This window comes from Nyctereutes procyonoides, unplaced genomic scaffold, assembly GCF_905146905.1.
Source record: "Nyctereutes procyonoides isolate TBG_1078 unplaced genomic scaffold, NYPRO_anot_genome, whole genome shotgun sequence".
Classification (NCBI taxonomy): domain Eukaryota; kingdom Metazoa; phylum Chordata; class Mammalia; order Carnivora; family Canidae; genus Nyctereutes; species Nyctereutes procyonoides.
This window is the reverse complement of record NW_026575043.1, coordinates 54,828,970-54,847,946: the sequence shown is the minus strand read 5'-3', so window position 1 is coordinate 54,847,946 and position 18,977 is coordinate 54,828,970. Positions and strand designations below refer to the sequence as shown.

At 43.8% G+C, this 18,977-nt stretch overlaps 1 protein-coding gene across 2 annotated transcripts in view; it reads left to right on the top strand.

The window, feature by feature from the left end:
• ACAD10 (acyl-CoA dehydrogenase family member 10) overlaps positions 1-16,303 on the top strand; it is a 42,370-nt gene extending 26,067 nt beyond the window's left edge. For both annotated transcript variants that reach the window (XM_055322220.1, XM_055322219.1), the window contains exons 10-13: positions 4,246-4,396; positions 5,863-6,014; positions 7,275-7,448; positions 15,252-16,303. In XM_055322220.1, coding sequence (XP_055178195.1) covers positions 4,246-4,396; positions 5,863-6,014; positions 7,275-7,448; positions 15,252-15,391 — 617 coding nt within the window. In that variant the 3' untranslated portion in view covers positions 15,392-16,303. The remainder of the gene's footprint in view (positions 1-4,245; positions 4,397-5,862; positions 6,015-7,274; positions 7,449-15,251) is intronic.
• Positions 16,304-18,977: the final 2,674 nt, after the last annotated feature.

Sequence of the window (18,977 nt, the reverse complement as noted above, 5' to 3'; positions counted from 1 at the left end):
TTTTAACCAAAACGTGTTTTCTGTAGGACCACATCAGAGGTTGTAGTATGTCCTATGTACGTCAATTCCTGCCATTTCTGCCAAGTCACCTAAAGTTCCATATCTCCATAGGCACATGTGAGCTGAGTCCCCACAGCCAATCAGTTTGAAACACTTTGCTACAACAGAGAAAGCTTGCTGACTTCCCAGCTTAAATTGAGAGGGTTTTCCCTGTCCCTTCCAGGTACAGCTAGATCCATACCACCCCCCACCACTGCCATTCTAGCCTGTTGACTAGAAATACCAACTCAGTGTGGGTTCCCCTCCACCTCATTTGGAAATAAAAATTCATTTGTTTTTATCTGAAATTTATATTTAACTGGGTGTCCTGTATTTTATCTGGCAGTCCTAGTCACCAGTAAAAGGGCCAAAAGGCAAAGACAGCACATGTTGTCCATATTGATCAATTATTTCAAGATGACAAGAGCATTGGAGCAGAAGCTGGATGCTAATTTGTCAAGGACCTTGGGCAAGTCACCTCACTTTGTCAGAGTTTTCTCAATGGTAAAGGTTTGGTTTAAAACAAAACAAAACAAAAAAACAAAAGAAAACAAACAAGTCCTGCACTGCCTCCGTCACACAATTGACAGGAAAAGCAAATGAGGTGGTACCTATCCCAGTGCTAGGAATGAAGATAAAGGCTCAGGCAAAGTAAGTGATGGGCAGTGTGACTTCCTGCCCTGGAAAGAGAACAGCTTATGGAAGTCTCTTCCATGTGTTGTCTGAGTGGATCCTTTGCTTTTTATTTTTTAAGTGGATAGTCTTGATGCTCTTTCCACTGACCTCTTAGCACAAAGAGGCAAAGCAGAAATCTGATGTGATTGCATTTGTCCCCATGTGACCCAAGGGGGACCAGCCCCAGCTATTGGCTATATTTTAAGCCTGATAGCATAAAGCAGTTTCATCATGCTTCAGATTCACTGATCACTGATCCAGCATCATACCTTCCTTTTCAAGAAACCTGCAGTTTCTCTGGTTATGTCAGAAATCCAGCTGCTGGGCAGGGCATTAACTATAAACAGATACTACCATTTGCTCGAAGGGTAGCATATTTAAATATATTTACGTATTTAAATGTATTTAAATATTTGCTTGCACAAGTGAGTATCTCCAAAAAGGTACCTAAGAAACTGGTCACATGAGTTGCCTTTGGGGAAAAAGAGCTGAGTGGCTGTCGCAGAGGGGTGGGAGAAAGACTACTGTATGCCCTTTTGTCACTTTATTACAAGCCATGTGAATATATTATCTATTTCAAGAATACATATTTAAATTTGTTTAAAAAAAGAGAGATTGCACACAAACATTATTTCTAACTAAGAGACACTTTTGACAAAGATCCTTTAGTTACAGTCCAATTACCACAAAGAAACTTTCTACCTTTCTGACCTGCAGGGAGCACATAATCTTCTTTTCTTATCCCAGAGGGGCAGTCTCCTTGAGGAAGGATGTTTCCATGCCTTGGCAGGCCTGATAGAGACCAGTGGCCAACAGAGACAGAAACAGGGGCAGCTGCAACTGTTTCCCATGAGAAGGGAATGTGTACAGCGCTGGTTGGTGTGTTTGGGGTGGTGGGAGGTCCCAAATCCATGTAAGAGATTTTCCTGAAAGGCTCTTTCACAAAGATTCAGCTCCTGTGGGGTTTTTTATTTGTTTTTTAAAAAAGATTTATTTATTTTGATAGAGTGTTGTGAGACAGGGGATCGGCAGAAAGAGTGGGAGAGAATCCTCAAGCAGACTCCCCACTGAGTATAGATCTTGAGGCTTGGCTCGATCCCATGACTCAGATCACAACCTGAGTCAAAACTGAAAGTCCAATGCTTAAAACCAACTGAGCCACCCAGGTGCCCCAGCTCAGCAATTGTGGTTTTTGTATTTGACTTCTTAGGATAATTTTCAAACTTACAGAAATGTGAAATAATGCAATGAATAACTATATATGCCCACTACTAATTTTAACAATGCTTAACTTTTGCCATATTCCCTTTTCTCTCTCCCTCTCACTCTGTTTATCTCTGTCTCTGTCTCTCTCTCACGCTTCTCTCTCTCTCATATATATATATATATATATATATATATATATATATATATATATATATATATAAACAAGTTGTAGAGGCCCTAACACTTGACTCTTAAGTACTACAGTATGAATTTCCTAAAAATAAGGACATTCCCCAATACCATTATCACATCCACAAAAATTTACAATTTTCCCTGAATCTCTAAAACCCAGTCCAGGGCAGCCTGGGTGGCTCAGCAGTTTAGCGCTGCCTTCAGCCCAGGGCGTGGTCCTGGGGACCCAGGATCGAGTTCCACGTCAGGCTCCCTGCATGGAGCCTGCTCCTCCCTCTGCCTGTGTCTGTGCCTCTCTCTCTCTCTGTGCCTCTCATGAATAAATAAATTAAATCTTTAAAAATAAATAAATAAATAAATAAATAAATAAATAAATAAATAAATAAATAAAGTAAAATAAAACCCAGCCATATTCAGATAAATTTAATCAATTATCCCCTTATATATTTTTTCTTAAATATTTATTTTAGAGAGAAAAGAGTGAGAAAGATTAGGGGGGATGGGCAGAGGGAGAGAATCTCCAGGAGGCTCCATGCTGAGTGTGGAGCCAGATATGAGGTTTGATCTCAGAATCCTGAGATCATGACCTGAGACAAAACCAAGAGTCAGATGCTTAACCGACTGAGCCACCCAGGTGCCCCTCCCCTTTTATCTTTTATACATGAATTTTTTTCCCCCTTAAATCGGGATCTGATCAAGGAGTCTAGAACATCCCCCCACACACCTGTTTTTTTTTTTTTCAATGAGTTTTTTAACAGACTAAGTCAGTCGTCTTATATATTCGTCTTGATTATTCCCTTATGGTTTCATTTACTTCCGTCTTCTATTTCCTGTAGTTCTGAAAACTAGAAGTTACTTCTTTTAAAAAAAAAAACACAACATTTTATTTATTTATTCATGAGAGACACACACACAGAGAGAGAGAGAGAGAGAGAGAGAGAGAGAGAGAGAGGCAGAGACACAGGGAGGGAGAAGCAGGCTCCATGCAGGGAGCCTGACATGGGACTTGATCCCGGGTCTCCAGGATCACGCCCTGGGCCAAAGGCCAAAGCTAAACCGCTGAGCCCCCCAGGCTGCCCTAGAAATTACTTCTAAAGGTTTGATTTGTTTTGGATTAAATTCCTATGAACTTTAATCTCTGCTTCTCATGGCTCAACTAGATCTTCCAATGGGCAGGTATCTGGATGCTCCAGCTGTGCAGTGGACTCTGCAGAAAGAGCTTGATCTCTTTCTTCTTGTCTTCAAACCCTTCAGCCTCTGGGGACCATTCTTCTCTCAGATAAGGCATGAGGGCCTCACTAGAGCCATGGACCTGACACGTTTGTTAATTATATTAACAGTGACAATAATTGCCAGTTGACAATAATCAGGACAATAATAATGGCCACCATTCATTGAGCAGCCTTCTGTGCAGCTCAGTATTTGGCATGTTATGTATGGATTTAGTCCTGTGGAATTTAGGTGTCAATATGTTCATACAGAAGAAGCAAGGGAGGCTCAGAGAGGCTTAAATCAGTTGAAGGCCTTGACTATGAGTTGAGCTAACTCCAGAACTACTTCCAGTGTCTGATCCCAGATATAACTTATAAGTTCCTCTATGGTAGTATGTCTTGGGTTTCTTAGCAAACAACCAAATAATAGCAAATATGCATGAGTATTTTCTACACTCCAGGAACATTTCCAGGAGATTTACATATTTTATCTTCCCAACAACTCTCTGAGGAGCATCTCACTGATGAAGAAAAACCAAGGTACAGTGAGGTTAAGTCACTTGTCTGAGATCACAAAGAGAGCATGGCGGAGCTGGGAATCACACCCAGGCAGCCTGCCCCAGAGTCCATGCTCTTAGCCAACTACTGTTATTTAGCCAAAAAGGGATTTCTTAAGGGCAGTTAGGAAGCTCATCAGATGTCTGAGAGGGCCAGGGATCAGGGTTGCAGGCCACGTGGCTGGGAACAATACCCACATCACGATGATCCAGCCACAGCAGCAGGAGCATTGTGTGAGAAACTCATAAGTCATCAGAAGATGATACCACAGAGCATTACTAGGGCTTTTACTGTTTTTGGTTACTTTTTGGAACTTTTGGAGGATGTTAGAGTGGCATACCATGTTCTAATTCTCTTTCCTCAGGGGACTATATTTCACATCAGGTGCAAACCTGGATTAAACAGTATCGAGCCTCAGAAACCCGCATCATCCCGGCCATGGAGAGGCTCATCCAATGGCTGCCATGCCATCTTCCAAGGCAACAGAAAATGACAGTGGTGCATGGGGACTTCAGGTAGGCACCATTGTGAGGAGGGGTGAATATCTAGATGTGAAAAATGATGGGCAGGGCACTCAAAGGGAAAATTAAGCAGCTGGTCTGAGCCTGATTTACAGTTGAGAATTATTCCCTTTATGGAGGATCTGCTTGTGTGTGGCCTTTTAAGGCAGGGTTTCTTCACCTTGGCCTGTTGACATTTGGGGCCAGATAGCTTTTTGTTCTCCTGTGCAACAGTGGGAGTTATTACTGCCCCAGGTTTGAGAGTACACATGTAGGAGTGCCTGGGTGGCTCAGTGGGTTAAGCGTCTACCTTCAGTTCCGGTCATGATCTTAGGGTCCTGGGATCAAGACCCACATAGGGCTCCCTGCTCATCAGGGAGTCTGCTTCTCCCTCTCCATCTGTGCCTCCTCCTGCTTGTGCTGTCTCTCTGTCTCTCTCTCTGTCAATCTTCAAAAAAAAAAAGATTTTACTTATTTATTCATGTATGGCGGTGGGGGGGGGCAGAGAAACAGGCAGAGGCAGAAGCAGGCTCAATGCAGGGAGCCCAATGTGGGACTTGATCCTGGGACCCCAGGATCATGCCCTGGGCCAAAGGCAGGGGCCAAACCCACCCAGGGATCCCCCAGTAAAATATTTTAAAAAAAATGAAAGAAAAGAAAAGAAAAGAAAGAAAAAAGAAAAGAAAAAAAGAAAAGAAAAGAAAAGAGCTGAGCATGGCGCTCACATGTGTGCTCTGGTTATGATGACTGCATAAAAATCTTCTCCAAAACTGCATGGCTAGAAACAATGACAGTTGTTTCACTCACAAATCGGCAGTCTGAGGACAGGATAGCTGGTTTCATTTGGGGGCTGGAATATCCTGAAGGGTCACTCACATGCCTGGCATGAAGACAGAAGAGCTGGGCTCCCTGCGTCTCTCTATGTCTCTGTCTCTGTGGTTCTCACATGGTCTCTCCAGTGGAGTTGCATCTGGGTGGCCGGACATCTTACCTGGGGGCTTAGGGCCGCAAAGGTGTGTGTTCCAAGAGAGGACTGTTTGGGAGCTCATCACCCTTTGTGAGCTAGGCTCTGGAGTCCTTTAGCATCACTTCTACTTGCATTATATTTGTTAGAAGCCAAAGAAGTAGACTCTTAAGTGTCAAAGAATTTGCAGCCGTATTTGAAAGCCATCACAGTGGAGAAGGAGCTACCAGAACCCAGAGGATTGCTATGTGGAGAGGGCTGCCTGACCAAAGCTGTGGGCTGTGGGAAAGGACCCCAGTGTCCCTTATGTGTCTGCTCCTTCCTGTCTCCTGCTGGTGTCCTCACTGGCTGAGTCCACCTGAGCCAGAGGGCAAGGAGCTCGTAGACAAGGGGACTGAGGGGCAAAGAGGGTGGGGAGTGCATTTGGAGGGGCAAATGGAAGACACCTGGCACAGAATACACCCCAATGCTCAGTTTCCGCAGAGCTGTCTCTCCATTCCTTCTGTGGTTTATTCAGGCTGGACAACCTAGTGTTCCATCCAGAAAAGGCCGAGGTGCTTGCTGTCCTCGACTGGGAGTCCTCCACCGTAGGCGACCCCCTTGTGGATGTGGCCTGCAGCTGCCTGGCTCATTACCTGCCATCCAGTTCTCCCAGTTCCCTGCTGCGAGGTAGGACCTGCTTTGGGGGAAGGAACGGGGAAGGAGGCAGCTCCATTCTCTGAGCATCTGCAGCACCAGAGTAGCTGTGCCAGCATGGATGCGAGAAATTGAGAGTCTGGTGGTTTTGGTGGAAAATGCACGTGGGATGCATTCCTGTCAGTGAGGGGAAATGGGTGGAGGGGGTATTTTAACTGAGAAGGATGTGTGCATAGAACCCTCTTCTGTTTTTGCAAAACTAATTTCTATTTAATTTTCTAAATGAAAAATACAAGTTTATTTAAAGATGTTGGAGCCAACAGATAATAGAAGGGAAAAGTTAAAGTCATCGCTAGTCCCAGAGATGACCACTGCCAATATTTTCATCTTTTTGTGTGCGTACATATGTTGGATTAAATGAAAGCTATTCTATAGTTTTATGGCCAGCTTTTTCTCACTTAATTATATATTTGGGACATGTTTTCATGCCATTAAGTATTTCTTCTACAGCATCATTTTTAACGATGGAATAGGATTTTATGGAATAGAATTAACTTAATCAAGACATTTGATTCCTATTAGGATATTTAATTTGTTTCTGATTTCTTTTATATTACCTCCTCCCAACCTCACAAAAAAAGGCTGTGGACATCTTTGTAGGAATAACTTTACCAATGCTATAAGGAATAGCATACTCCTGGACAGGTATACTCCAGGACAAAGCCCTAAGAACAAAATGTATTACATGCTTCTAGCCATGAAAAGGTTACAAATGAAACAAATCAGTAAAAAATGTTATCTGTTGTAATTATTTTTTTTCATAATATGGCAGGACCTTTTTGTTTTTTAAAGTAGGGTCCACACCCTATGTGGAGCCCAATGTGGGTCTTAAGCTCACAACCCTGAGATCAAGACCTGAGCTGAGATCAAGAGTCGGATGCCACCCAGGTGCTCCAGGATCAGGACTTTTCTTTTAATACTGCTTTTTATCAAATGGTTGATGGAAAATAATATGCTTCCACCCTGAACTGTGATCCAGATGGAGGTGGAGGCCTTTTATTCCTTCCTTTACTGCCAATTTAGTCTAAAATGTTTCAGGGATTTGTGACTAGCTTCATGCTGGGATCCCAGCCTTGTGAGGGCAGAAGAGTTGCTGAAACAAGGAGCTGACCCTGTAAACTAGCTGTGAACTCACTACCAAGGGAGGAGGTGATTTTCATAATTTAGAAGCCTGCACCCACAGGGGAGCAGAAATCACTGACTGCTCAGAAATGGCTCTGTCTGTCTCCTCAGGTTTGAGTGACTGTGATTTCACTCAGCTGGGAATCCCTACTGCAGAGGAGTATTTGAGGATGTACTGTCTTCACTCAGAGATCCCTCCCCCTGAGAACTGGAACTTCTACATGGCTTTCTCCTTTTTTCGCATGGCCGCAGTTGTGCAAGGAATCTATAAGCACTCGCTCACAGGTAATGCTGCCTGAGGATCTGAGTCACAACCACTCAGCTTCTCCCCCTAGAAACCCATCCATGGCCACAGAGGCTTCGGGGGGGGGGGGCACCAGTGTAGCCAAATTCTACAAGAGTCAGTTAATTCAACCATCTGTCATTAATAGCACACAATAATGTATTCTTTAAAATATTTAAAATTTTAAAAATTACTTTTTAAAGATTTATTTTTTATTTATTAGAGAGAGAGAGAGCATGTCCAAGCAGAGGGAGGGGCAGAGGGAGAGAATCTCAAGCAGACTCCCTGCTGAGCACAGACCCCCCCCCCCACTTGGGGCTCGATCTCATGATCCATGAGATCATGACTTGAGCCTAAATCACAAGTCGGATGCTCAATTGACTCAGCCACCCATGCGCCCTAAACTTTTAAATATAACATACAAAAAACATTAAAGTAAAAACCTACATAATAAGAATTCAATCATAATGAAGAATACAAAATTATTTTCCTTTCTTCTCAGTATCACTTCTCAAAGATAAATATTACCCTTAAAAGTTTCATGGGCCCCCCAATTTTTTCTATATATCTAACTCCTCTCTTTTCCTCTAAGTTTTTTTTTTTAAGATTTTTAAATTTATTTGAGCATAAGCAGGAGGAATGGCAGAGAGAGAGGGAGAAGCAGACTCCCTGCTGAGCAGGAAGCCCGAAGTGGGGCTCTATCCCAGGACCCTGAGATCATGACCCAAGCTGAAGGCAGACATGTCACCATCTGAGTCACCCAGGCACCCCCTCTGAGTTTTATAAAAATATGATCAGCCTACATGCATTTTTAGTACCTTGAGTTTTAAATTTTTTATGCTTAGAATTCCTATTAAATATTTCTGTGTGTATATATGTAGGATATGTGTGTATAGTATATATATATGTATATGATTATCATAAATATACTTTACAACAACATAAGATACATTCCTTGCTTTTTTTCCTACTTAATAATATTTCACAGAGACCTTTCCATATGAGTATATATAGATAGAAAGCATTCTTTTTTTCTTTTTTTTTTTAAGATTTATTTATTTATGATAGACACACACACAGAGAGAGAGAGAGAGAGGCAGAGACACAGGCAGAGGGAGAAGCAGGCTCCATGCCGGGAGCCCGATGCACTACTCGATCCTGGGACTCTAGGATCACGCCCTGCGCCAAAGGCAGGCGCCAAAATGCTGAGCCACCCAGGGATCCCCTCTTTTTTATTTCTATGGTATATTCCATTCTATGGATATAGCGTAATTTATTTTACCTGTTCTCCTATTGACATATTTTTGGATTGTTCGCACATCTTTGCAATCACAAAGAGTGGTTGGTGAACTTCCTTTTTCACATACTTGTGAATATACCTGAAAAATAAATTCCCAGAATTAGAATTGCTAAATTAAAAGTATGTACATTTTAAATTTTTGTAGATGTTGCCAAATTGCCCAGCAAGATGATTGCTGAAGGAGAAAAAAGATTATGTGTCTTCTTAGATGGTGGTTTTATATACGTGGGAAAATGCTTTATTGAACTAGCTGGGAGTTGGTTCCACATTGTATCTTATTTCCGAGAAGAAAAGTTAAGTGTTGCTACTGAGTACTGATGGTTGAGTTGGACGCGGATATGTAAATAAATGTATCACCTATATACAGAGTGTTTACATATATATATGAGGGTATGGCATAATCATACTAGTTTTAATTCTAAATCTAATGGGAGAGCAAATGAAATCATCTATATCCTAAATTAGTCAAGAAGATAGAAAGGCAGATTACAGTTTGCTCCCTATGTGGAAAGGAAGACGGATAGAAAGAAAGTAGATAGATCCTGTGGGAAAGTCCTAGAAATGATGGCTAACCCAGTAGCATTATGTACTCCCTGTTTTCCCCATGTCATTAGTAGCATTATGTACTCCCTGTTTTCCCCATGTCATAATCTCTAAATTCCACTTCCACCCAGAGGAACTGAGACTTCTTAGAGAAGTGGCTCTGCTCAGGTCTAGGACAGGACATCTACAGATGAACCCGGAACAGTTTGTCGTACCAGCAAGCAAGGGAGCTGTGGAAGACTGTAGAGTCATATCTAAAGGACTCAAGAGCCAACCTGAATAGGTGCCCACTTGCTATTGGCGGGATACACTAAGCACCAGTAAGGATGAGGCTGAAATGGATGGGAAGCCATCAAGTATGTTTACATCCAGGAGTAAAGAGCAGCACTGAAACAGAGTCAAAACCTCACTGGTGGGTTTGGAGGGCACCAGGGAAGCAAGCCAGTATTCTAAAGGTTGATAAATAGGGGCGCCTGGGTGGCTCAGCTGGTAAAGCATCTGCCTTTGCCTCAGGTCATGGTTCCTGGGTCCTGGGGTTGAGCCCTGCATTGGGCTCCCTGCTGGGCGAGGAGTCTGCTTCTTTCTCTCCCTTCACCCTTCCCATGCCCATGCTTTCTCTCTCTGGCTTGCTCTCTATCTCAAATGAATAAATAAAATCTTTTTTAAAAAAATAAAAATTTATAAAAGGGGAAAAAAGTATACAAATTATAGGTGAGGCTAACCAAGTAACTGGTGAGGGAAAGTTTTTCTCTGGGAAGCATTCTGGACAGAATGACAGAATTCACATATCACCACTTTTCCACCCCTAATATATGAATAGATCTGGAAAATAAGCCTCAGTGGTGCTGACATCAGCAAGAGAGAGACAGCCAGACAATACATACCTCCTGCTGCTTCCCCTAAAAGTCAGACCTGGATCTGACAAAATCTGTAGTGCTAACTACCAGCCTAAAGGAAACAGAGGGTTCAGAGGAGCATTTAAACAGCACGCCTGAGGCACAGCCACTCAAAGTCCAGATTCTGGGACACTTCAGTTTCTTCAACAAATTATTGCTGGGGGAGGGGGGGAGAAAAAAAAATGGAAAAGGAACCTGCAGATCAAAAGGGACTTAAGTGGGGCAGCCCAGGTTGCTCAGCGGTTAAACACCACCTTCAGTCCAGGGTGTGATCCTGGAGACCCGGGATCGAGTCCCACATCGGGCTCCCTGCATGGAGCCTGCTTCTCCCTCTGCCTGTGTCTCTGCCTCTCTCTCTCTCTCTCTCTTTATGAACAAATAAAATCTTAAAAAAAAAAAAAAAAGGGACTTAAGGGGATGCCTGGGTGGCTCAGCCGTTGAGCGTCTGCCTTTGGCTCAGGCCGTTATCCCAGTTCAGGGATCGAGTCCCACATCAGGCTCCCTGTGGGGAATCTGCTTCTCCCTCTGCCTATGTTTCTGCCTCTCTCTGTGTATCTCTCATGAATAAATAAATAAAATCTTTTAAAAAACAACAAAAACAAAAGGGACTTAAGGGGCACCACCTGGGTGGTTCAGTCAGTTGAATATCCAGCATTCAGCTCTAGGTTTCAGCTCAGGTCATGATCTCAGATCAGGGTTATGAGATGGAGTACTGCACAGGGCTCCACACTCAGTGGGGAGTCTGCTAGAGATTCTCTCTCTCCCTCTCCCTCTGCTCCTCCCTCCTCCGTTCTGGCACATGCGCACTCTTCTCCCTCTCTCCCCCTCTCTCTCTCTCTCTCTCTCTCTGTAAAATAAATAAATAAAATCTTAAAAAAGGGACTTAGAAGAAACATCAGACTTTACAGTGTTTGGATCTTACTTAGATCCCCATTTGAAAAAATAAATTCTAAAAAAATTTTTTATGACAGTGAAATTTGAATTCTCACTGGACAGTCTGGACATATCATGATATTAAGGAAGCACAGTTAACTTTTTTTAAGTGTGATGATGGTATTGTGTGTTTTTAAGTCTTTGTTTTGAGACGTAAATGAAGTATTTATAGATGGAATGATCTCATGTTTATAATTTACTTCAGAAAAACCCAGGGTAGTGAGGGTGGGGATCACAGAGAATGAAACAAGATTGACCATGCTTTGATGATTGTTGAAGCCGAGTGATAGACTTGTAGGTTCATTATACTCTTTGCTCTATTTGTGTATATCTTTGAAATTTTCCAAAATGAAAAATTAAAACATGAGTAGAAAGAAACCCAGCAGTGGGTTTGCTAATACTAGAGGAACGTCTTAGCTTTGAGGGCGTCGACACCCCAAACTTGGTGGCAGCATGTTAACCTCAACCAGGTTCCCACATTCTCATGAGAAAGGCAGTTATAGGGATCCCTGGGTGGCGCAGCGGTTTAGCGCCTGCCTTTGGCCCAGGGCGTGATCCTGGAGACCCCGGATCGAATCCCATGTCGGGCTCCCGGTGCATGGAGCCTGCTTCTCCCTCTGCCTGTGTCTCTGCCTCTCTCTCTCTCTCTCTCTCTCTCTCTCTCTCTCTATCATAAATAAATAAAAATTTAAAAAAAAAAGAGAGAAAGGCAGTTATAGTAGGGGAATTGATCATTCATTCACAGGTATCTGAACTTCTACTAAGCCAGGTACTGTGCCGGCTGGTACTAGCAATCCAAAGTCATGAGCAAAACAGTGTCCAGAGAAAAATCAGCATCCAAAGTTTAACCCTCCCTGATCTGGAAATAGAGGTCTCAATAAGCAGGAATTCTTAGAAATCATATTTTCCCCTCCAGACAGCATTAGCTCTAACCATCATTTCCCAATTTGTGTTAGGGTTTTGCAATGAAAGCTAACCAGAAATACTTAATTGAGCAGAAGGACTGTGGGGTCCATCAGGTGTCAAACAGGCCTGACTGCCTGTAGGCATTTTCTCTTGGAAAATGTGTTCTCATTGGATTCTACTTGCATGCCCAGGGATAGGCTGAGTGGATTTTGAATTACCATTGTAGAATCTCTACACCCATAAACCCCATTGGATTGTCCTAACTGGCTTATCAAGAAACCACTTGACAGTTTCCAAGATCCTGTGTGCCACTGGGGCAGCTCCATGCTTCTCTTCGCTCCAAGGTGAAATACTCCACGTGTTTGCCAGCACACAGGAATACAGATGTTCTGTCCTTATGGAATTTTATTCCTCTGATCCGAACGGTGCTCCTTCCCCTCCCACCCAGGAAGCCAGCCAGACACTCTGAGCCAAGTGGCTACGTTTTATCACATAAAAACAGCAAAATCAGGGGCACCTGGGTGGCTCAGCCTTTGGCTCAGGTCATGATTGCAGGATCCTGGGATCAAGCTCCACATTGGGCTCCCTGCTCCTTGGGGAGCCTGCTTCTCTCTCTCCCTCTGCCCCTCCTCCCTGCTTGAACTTTTTTTCTCTCTCTCTCTCTTTCATAAATAAATAAATAAATAAATAAATAAATAAATAAATAAATAAAATTTTTATTTAAAAGAAACAAAACAGCAAAATCCATATTTTGAAGTAATAGTATAAAGATGTTATATAAGAGGAAACCAAAAACCCAACTCTATGATCATGAATATGATATCTGTCTGCTTGTCTTCTCTAATCATCTGTTAAAATCATTTTTCTGTTAAGAGTTGGGGCACTTAGTACTGCCCTAGAAAGTGGGGTGTGGAGAAGGCACTATGGTGTCTTTTGCAGGACACTTTGATTCACCCCTGGGTGGGGAGAAGGAGAACTGCCACCAGAGCCAAGGGCTGATTTATATTTGGAAAGTGGGTGGTGACATTTGGGTTTCTGGTAGGTGGCTGCTGATACTCTAGAAAGGAAGAAGTGCTTGTGACCACAACTTAAGAGGCCGCAGTCTGCTCTGGGATGACATTTGGGAAAATACACAGAAGTGATAGCTTTCAGTCAACCCAAGCTCTCATCAGTGACTTTCCGAGAGACAGAGACAGCAGCACTCTTAGAGGGATATCCAATTAAGAGGAAGAAAATTAAGAGAGCACTTTGTACTCTCTGTTAGAAATTGATAGTTGGGGACGCCTGGGTGGCCCAGGGGTTAAGCGTCTCCCTTCAGCCCAGGGTGTGATCCCGGTCCAGGATCAAGTTCCACATCAGGCTCCCTGCACAGAGCCTACTTCTCCCTCTGCCTATGTCTCTGCCTCTCTCTCTGTGTCTCTCATGAATAAATAAAAACAAAATCTTAAAAAAAAAAAAAGGAAAAGAAAAAGCCATTATGAAGAGCAGTGGGTTTCAGAAGGTTCGTCCCATCCATGTGCCCATGCAGTTTGAGTAATGAAGGGAAGCACAACCCACTGGTGCTCATCTGCGCTCTCTGTACATGTGACTCCAGGAAGGGGACTGTCACATTCCTGACTGCACCCCCCCTCACAGGGGGGTGGCTCCACACCCAGCACCGAGAAGGTGCTGAGTAAAGACTTGTCCCGTGGCCTGCATTCTCTGCTATATAGCAGATGGATTTGGTTCCTAATTTGTAAGGAATAGCATAATATCTTTAACTCAAAGCTGCATGAAAATGGCTCTTTTGGGAAACTGACCCCTGCAGGGGCAGAAGAAAAATAGGCCTCTGCAAAGATCCATTTATTGATTCAAAGAGAATGAAGAAAACACAGTCTCTTTAGAATATGGAAATGCTAAAAATAACCTAGGAGAGCTGGCTGTAGAGAAGCTCACTATATGGAGACAATATACACACTTCATGCTTGGATCTCAAATGTGATACATAGAATACAAAACGCCACTCTATGACATATATATTTATGTGACGTTGCAGGAAAGACGAACCGTAGAAATAGAGATCCAGAAAAGGATCAAAAAAGAAATCGTTTAGTGTTGCCAAGGGCTGGGGCAAAGGATTGAGTACAGAGGGACACACCATGGAAATTTGGGGATGATGGACATATTCTGAATCTTGATGATAGTTCTGGTTACCTGACTAAACTCACAGAATTGTACACTTTTTAAAAAAATATTTTATTTATTCATGAGAGGCACAGAGAGAAAGAGAAAGAGAGGCAGAGACACAGAAGGAGAAGCAGGCTCCATGCAGGGAGCCCGACGTGGGACTCGATCCCGGGTCTCCAGGATCACGCCCTGGGCTGAAGGTGGTGCTAAACCGCTGAGCCACCCAGGCTGCCCAGAATTGTACACTTTTATAAAGAAGGTGTATATACACTATACCTCAATTTTTAATAAATTTACATTAAGGGGCACCTGGATGGTTTAGTCAGTTAAGCGTCCGATTGTTGGTTTCTGCTCAGGCCATGATCTCAGGGTCCTGGGATGGATCCGCATGTGCACACCCTGCTCAGTGGGGAGTCTGTTTCCCCCTCCCTAACCTTCCTCTCCCTCTGCTTCCTGCCCCCTCCCCTTGCACACATGCATGTGCACACTCTCTCTGAAATAAATAAGCCTTTAAAAATTTTTACATTAAAAAAATCCTTTTCAAAAATGTCTTGATGCATGTATTTAAAAAAAGGAAAAAACAGTGAGCATGTAAATTGGAGTGAGTTATGTGGTGCTTGTGCTGGCATTGATCTGTGCAGAGCGGAGTCCAGAGACCAGGGGCTAATCTGGTCCCCAGTGACACTGTTAACCAGTTTTGTAGTGGGGGCAGTGGGGGGTCGTGCAGGGCTCTCTATACCCACCTGTGACAACAGAAGTGATTGGAGGTCTTCCTGATTTAATTTAATTTCTTTAGAGATGAGGAGCAAGGAGCAAGCCAGCTGAGCTGGACTCCTGGCTCCCAGGCCACTGCTGTAAGCTTGAGCAGATCCTTGTCTGTAAAGTGGGGAATGAAACCGTCATTGTGCTTCAGGAATTCAATGAGCTTTAATAATACAAGCAGAACACTCAGCACTGTGCCGGGTACGTGGCAAATGCTCAGCAAATGGTAGTAGCTGTTAATAGCATTATTACTAAGGGTTGTTTGGGAGTAATCACTGTTTTTCTTTGCTTCTGCTTAGGGCAAGCAAGCTTGGCAGCCACCAAACAAAATGAAAAGCTGACTGAATATATGTCCAACCTGGCATGGGATTTTGCAGTCAAAGAAGGGTTCCGGGTTTTCAAAGAGATGCCTGCCACAAAACCACCAATGAGGATATAACTGCTGTGCCTGGGGTTCTCAGCAGGGCCTGTGACCAGCTCGAGTCTGGTAGGACCTCAGTAGTCAACTCAGCCCTCCTGTCTCTTCCCTGCTGATTGAATATCTCCATGGAAAGCAGCATGTTGCGAGTCAGTAAGACGTCATTAACACAGCAGAACCTTAGCTCACTGACTGGATACATCTGTTACCCTCCTAGACAGGTAAAAGGAGGGCTGACTTGAATGATCTCTGGGACGCCTGCATGGCTCAGTCAGTTAAACATCTGCCTTCAGCTCAGGCAACGATCCCAGAGTCCTGGGATCGAGTTCCGCATCAGGCTCCCTGCTCAGGGAGGAGCCTGCTGCTCTCCGTGCTTGTGCTCTCTTTCTCTGACAAATAAATAAATAAAATCTTAAAAAAATAATAATGATCTTTGCTTTCCCTCATCATCAGGAAGAGCTAGCTCTAGATTACTCCATTTTCACTTCATTGCTCTTTCCGCATGACTGTCCTGGATGGATAACTCCACACAGGCAGAGGAATGCCACATCTGTACTTCATGCCCTCTGGACATGTGGGCTTATTATTTTATGCACATTTGAAATATGTAAATTTGAAGCAGTGTGATATACAATACATCAGTTAATAAAGTCTCTCTCTAAAAAACCCATCATGTTAAACCCCAAGGGCTAATGTCCACTGTACACTATTGCTGCTATTGATATGCAGTGACACCACTTTAACTAATAGTGGAAATTCCTCCTGTTCCTTGTCAGGATGAGTCTTGGCTTATGTTAGTTTTTAAGTTTTATTTGAGGTCTTCAGGAGTGCACATTTTGCCTGTGATGCGGCCGTCATCTACTTTTTAAGAAAATGGCATTACCATTTTTTTTCTAGTTACAGACCTTTTGCAAAATAACCAAAGCTCAAACATGACAAGAGTAAAAGGAGGGGATCCCTGGGTGGCTCAGCAGTTTAGCGCTGCTTTCGGCCCAGGGCATGATCCCGGAGTCCAGGGATCGAGTCCCACGTCGGGCTCCCTGCATGGAGCCTGCTTCTCCCTCTGCCTGTGTCTCTGACCCCCCCCCCCCCATCTCATGAATAAATAAAATCTTAAAAAAAAAAAGTAAAAGGAGTTGATGACATAGAAAGACTTCTCTAAAATCCTCTGCTCCCTGAGATAATCACTGTCAACAGCTTGGTGTATTAGGCTGCCAGCTGCTTGTCTCTATTACATATTTACAAATTCCTGTGTGGTAATGGGATTGTTGTATACATTCGATTCTCTCACTTGCTTATTTAACTTAATGACATATCAGTGCCTGGAGATGGACCTTCCAGGGTTTTCACACTGTGGGTATGTAATTCATCTACCTTCCCCTTGGCTGAGGGATGCTGTGGATGTCTCATTTGGCAGGCCTAGGTCATTCTGAATCAGTTAAGCAGCAAAGGACATTAGCTAGCTGCACGTAGCCAGGGAGGCTGAAGACCCAGTTTCAGAAGTCAAGGGAAAGCAGGCCACAGGGAGTGTGGCCACGGCTGTCAGAAGAGCAGCCAGCTGGGAGGTCTCCTCAGGAAGCTTCCTCAGGACTCTTGACTCCTGAGTTTGAGAATTTTCAGCTGGTAGGGGAGCCAGGGAGCAGGCCCCAAGGCCATGCCTTCATTGCCTCAAAGCAGGGAGGAGGAGGAGGGCATGTCTGGCCCCCTTCCCCTTCTGCAGTAGGAAACTCTGCCTTGATCTCATCAAAATGAATATAGTGAGGGAATCCTCCAGAATATGAAGGTGGTTTAGGATACCTGAGTGGCTCAGTTGGTTAAGCGTCCAACCCTTGATCTCAGCTCAGGTCTTTTTTTTTTTTTTTTAAGATTTTATTTATTCATGAGACACAGAGAGAGAAAGAGAGAGAGAGAGAGAGAGAGAGAGAGAGAGAGAGGCAGAGACACGGGCAGAGGGAAAAGCAGGCTCCTTGCAGGGAGCCCAATGCGGGACCCGATCCTGGGACTCCAGGATCATGCCCTGTGCCGAAGGCAGGCACTATACCACTGAGCTACCCAGGGATCCCCTCAGCTCAGGTCTTGATCACAAGGTTGTGAGTTCAGTACCACACTGGGCTCCATGTGGGCATGAAGTCTACTTAAAAAAAAAAAAGTGGTTTCAATCCTGTGCAAACAAGGTGCATTGAATGCTCTTACATACTTCTGAGTGTGTACATTTACTGTTTCTAGAACAGGACAAATTCTTTGAAGTAAAAATAGTGGTTCAAGAATGAGACCATTTAGTGTTTTAATAAAGACTGCCAAGTTTGTTTTTTAAAGATTTTTAAAATTTTAATCTCTACACCCAATGTGGGGCTCAAACTCACAGCCCGGAGATCAAGAGTCACACACTCCACCAACTGAGATAGCTAGGCACCCAACTATTGCCAAGTTCTTTTTTTTTTTTTTCTATTGCTAAGTTCTGATCAAGAAGGTGCTAATACATGCCCAAGAATGTGTGTATTGCCCTTCCCACCACTGCTTCCCGCCAGTGCACTTCATTCCCACGCATGTGATGTAAGCCCGTCAAGGGCACAGAAGCATTGGAAAAGGAAATACTCAGGACGCCTGGGTGGGGCTCAGCAGTAGAGCGTCTGCCTTCAGCCCAGGGTGTGATCCTGGAGTCCCAGGATCAAGTCCGACATCGGGCTTCCTGCGTGGAGCCTGCTTCTCCCTGTGCCTGTGTCTCTGCCTCTCCCTCTCCCTCTCTCATGAATAAATAAATTTTTTAAAAAAGGAAAAGGAAACACTCATGCAAACACCTCCAGACCCTAAAAGGAGTGCCAACGAAAAACCTAGATTAGAGATCCTTCTACTTCCAGTTATACCTGAACAGGAACATCATGATAATCAAGATTTGTGGGCAAAGCGGTGAAACTAGCTCGTGGCTTTTATCCCAAGTGTCATTACTCCCATAAATGGGAAGACATATTTGGCCATTCATGGTGCATTTCACAACTCCTGTGAGGTACACATTGTTAACTTTGGTTTAAAGGTGAGGAAACGGATTTGTCCAGGGACACGGCCAGGATTAACAGCGTCTGGATTCCTGTCCAGATCTGCCCACAAATTCTGTGGGTCCCCCAACATGTACACAAGGACACGATTAGATCCATTTCCTTGTTCTGCTTCCTCAGAATCCCTTGCTTCTTACTTCTCCCACCCCAGCCTACTTTATTTGTTCCAGTTAATCTGGCCTTTTGCTCCTTGGTCATTGCACTCTGAGCTAATGAGCTTAATACAACCAGACCAGTGCATGTACTGCTTCTGGAAGTATATCCTTAGACCAGGCCCAATAAACACGTAGAGGTCAAGCCAGCTGGTGCCCTCCCAAGGAGAAGTGATGGTGATTATATTCATAATCACTAGCATTTAGTGCAGCCCAGCTGCTTCTCTGTGACACTTTATATTACATGTGTCATCACATTTCAACTTTACAGCAACCCAGTCAGGTGGGTGTTGCAGACACTGGTTGGATTTGAGCTGTCTAGGGTTTAGTCTCCTTTCTCAGTGGCAGCACCCCAGTTTCATTTGAGGGCACTCCTTTCCCCCCTCTTTGAATATAGTGGCA